The 2,043-nt window shown below is 35.0% G+C and overlaps 1 protein-coding gene across 1 annotated transcript; it reads right to left on the minus strand.

Annotated features, from left to right (window-relative positions):
• Positions 1–820: 820 nt before the first annotated feature.
• LOC110028822 (F-box/WD repeat-containing protein pof10-like) lies at positions 821–1,626 on the minus strand. The gene is made up of 3 exons (XM_020730825.1): positions 1,422–1,626; positions 1,168–1,327; positions 821–1,070 (listed from the first exon to the last, which is right to left on the minus strand). The coding sequence occupies exons 1-3, from the start codon at positions 1,498–1,500 to the stop codon at positions 872–874; spliced, it is 438 nt and encodes a 145-aa protein (XP_020586484.1). The 5' UTR covers positions 1,501–1,626; the 3' UTR covers positions 821–871.
• Positions 1,627–2,043: the final 417 nt, after the last annotated feature.

A 2,043-nucleotide genomic window follows, 5' to 3' on the forward strand; every position in this document is an offset into this window, starting at 1 on the left:
AAAAAAAGTTAAAAAATAGATAAACAAACGCTTTTTTTTATGTTTCCTTTTTTTGTATTCAAAAAGAAAAAAACTATAAACAAAAATTGATCCCAATCAGTCCTAAAATGTATGTAGGTTAGCTATTAAATTTGCTCTTCCACTTGAAACTTAAATAAAATAAAATAAAATATTTTATTCAAATCTAACAAACTAGGCCAAGATCAAAGAAGTCATCGAAAATAATATATTCAAAATATTTTTTATCGATACCATCATACATTTGATATAAATCTAAATCTATTTCTAGGAAGATCAATTGAAGGAGAGTCCCCATTCAACAAATCTCCTTTAAAAGTCATGTCCATGCTTCAGATATAAATCTAAATCTATTTCTAAGATATCAATTGAAGGAGGCCAACTCTGAAATGACTTTTCGTTTTTTGCAATACAATTTCCAAAAAAGACTAGACGATTCCCCTTTGCCAAATGAACTTCTTTTAGGAGTCGATGTTCTCAAAAAAAGCCTAACTTTATCCTAGAACGGTACCATTATGAGTTTATATATATATATATATATATATATATATATATATATATATATAAATATAGATTAACGTTGACAGTTACATTAATGGGCTTTAATGCAAAAAACATCCGTTACAAAATAAATGCACACCGTCAATTACAATTTAATTCATTAAACCCAAAAAAATAATGAAATTATTACAGCTTCATAAATAATAAAATATAACTCATATGCATCTCTGTATGCGGTGTCCGATCATGGCCGGTGATCTACGATGAGAATATATTTTAATTTTTATTTTTAAAAAAAAATTTATCCTGATCGTCATCAGAATCGGACCGTCAGGAATAATTTTTGTATAACTCACACCCGAGCTTTATTGGCCTCGGCGCAAGCAACTTCTAAATCACCAATGAAGAAAAGTATCCGATCAGATATATGAGAGACGCACGCTTCTTCATCTTCGATTGACTTTTTTCCATTCCATTGCCCTAAATGCCGCTGAATCTCGCCCTGATGAATCAAATAGCAGTCATCCCCTTCCTTTATTATCTTCAATCCCCTGAGATTTGAAGTTCAAAATCAAGTAATGAACCGAAAAGGATAAATTTGCAAATACTAAGATTGGTTTAAATATGTTTTAGAATAGGGGCATTTACAGGCCGTATCGATCGCATCGGTGTTGGATCGCATAAACTTGCTGCCATGATTTGGAATGGTGAGGAGAGAAAAAGTTTGCCAGATCTGCTCCCCATCTGAGTAAGAAGAGCTGAAGCCATAGGGCATCATCAGAAGCTGCTTTCTTCCACTTCCTGCACACTGATTTGGGGTTTGTGTTTAGGTTTCGTTTTGATTCAGAGGAGAATTTAGCAGGTATCAATTAATTAGAGAGAGAGAGAGAGAGAGGGATGACCTCGGAGAGCGGTGGCGAGATTTTGATGATCCAAGAATCCAAAGATGTTGAGGCAGAGTTCAGCGGGGAGATTTTCCATTCTCCCTAAAATTGCGGTTTTTGGAGAAGAGACGCGATTTTCTCGTTCTGGCGGGTGGAGAGTGCTGCTTCATATCCATTTTGCAGAGGGAGCGTCGCCCCAAAAAACGTCAACGAGAAGCTTTTTTTTCTAATTAAAAATTTAGGTTAAAAAGTTTGTAATTATCATAAAAGTCGGAATCATTTCTCACCAATAGGGCTGTCAAAACAGGTCGTTGCTCGTGAAGAGCTCCTGTTCGATCCGTTAAGAAATTTATGTTCGGCTCGTTTAGTTAACGAGCCTAACACGAATAAGAATTTGTTCTTCGTTCGTGTTCGGTTCTTTTTTGGCTCGAAATACTACTCATTAATTATATATGTGTATGTGTGCCGCGTACTCAGATCAGTTGGTCGGACATTTGCTTATCATTTTTAAGTCCTCTGGTCTGGGTTTCGATTCCCCTCTAGTGTAAGTTGTGGTACTCGAATTCTCAGGCCCATAAGGGATGTCCGGAGCTAGTATAATAGCCTTCGATCGTTTATATATATATATATATATATATAT

This window comes from Phalaenopsis equestris, unplaced genomic scaffold (genome assembly GCF_001263595.1).
Source record: "Phalaenopsis equestris unplaced genomic scaffold, ASM126359v1 Scaffold000531, whole genome shotgun sequence".
NCBI classification, from domain to species: Eukaryota; Viridiplantae; Streptophyta; class Magnoliopsida; order Asparagales; family Orchidaceae; genus Phalaenopsis; species Phalaenopsis equestris.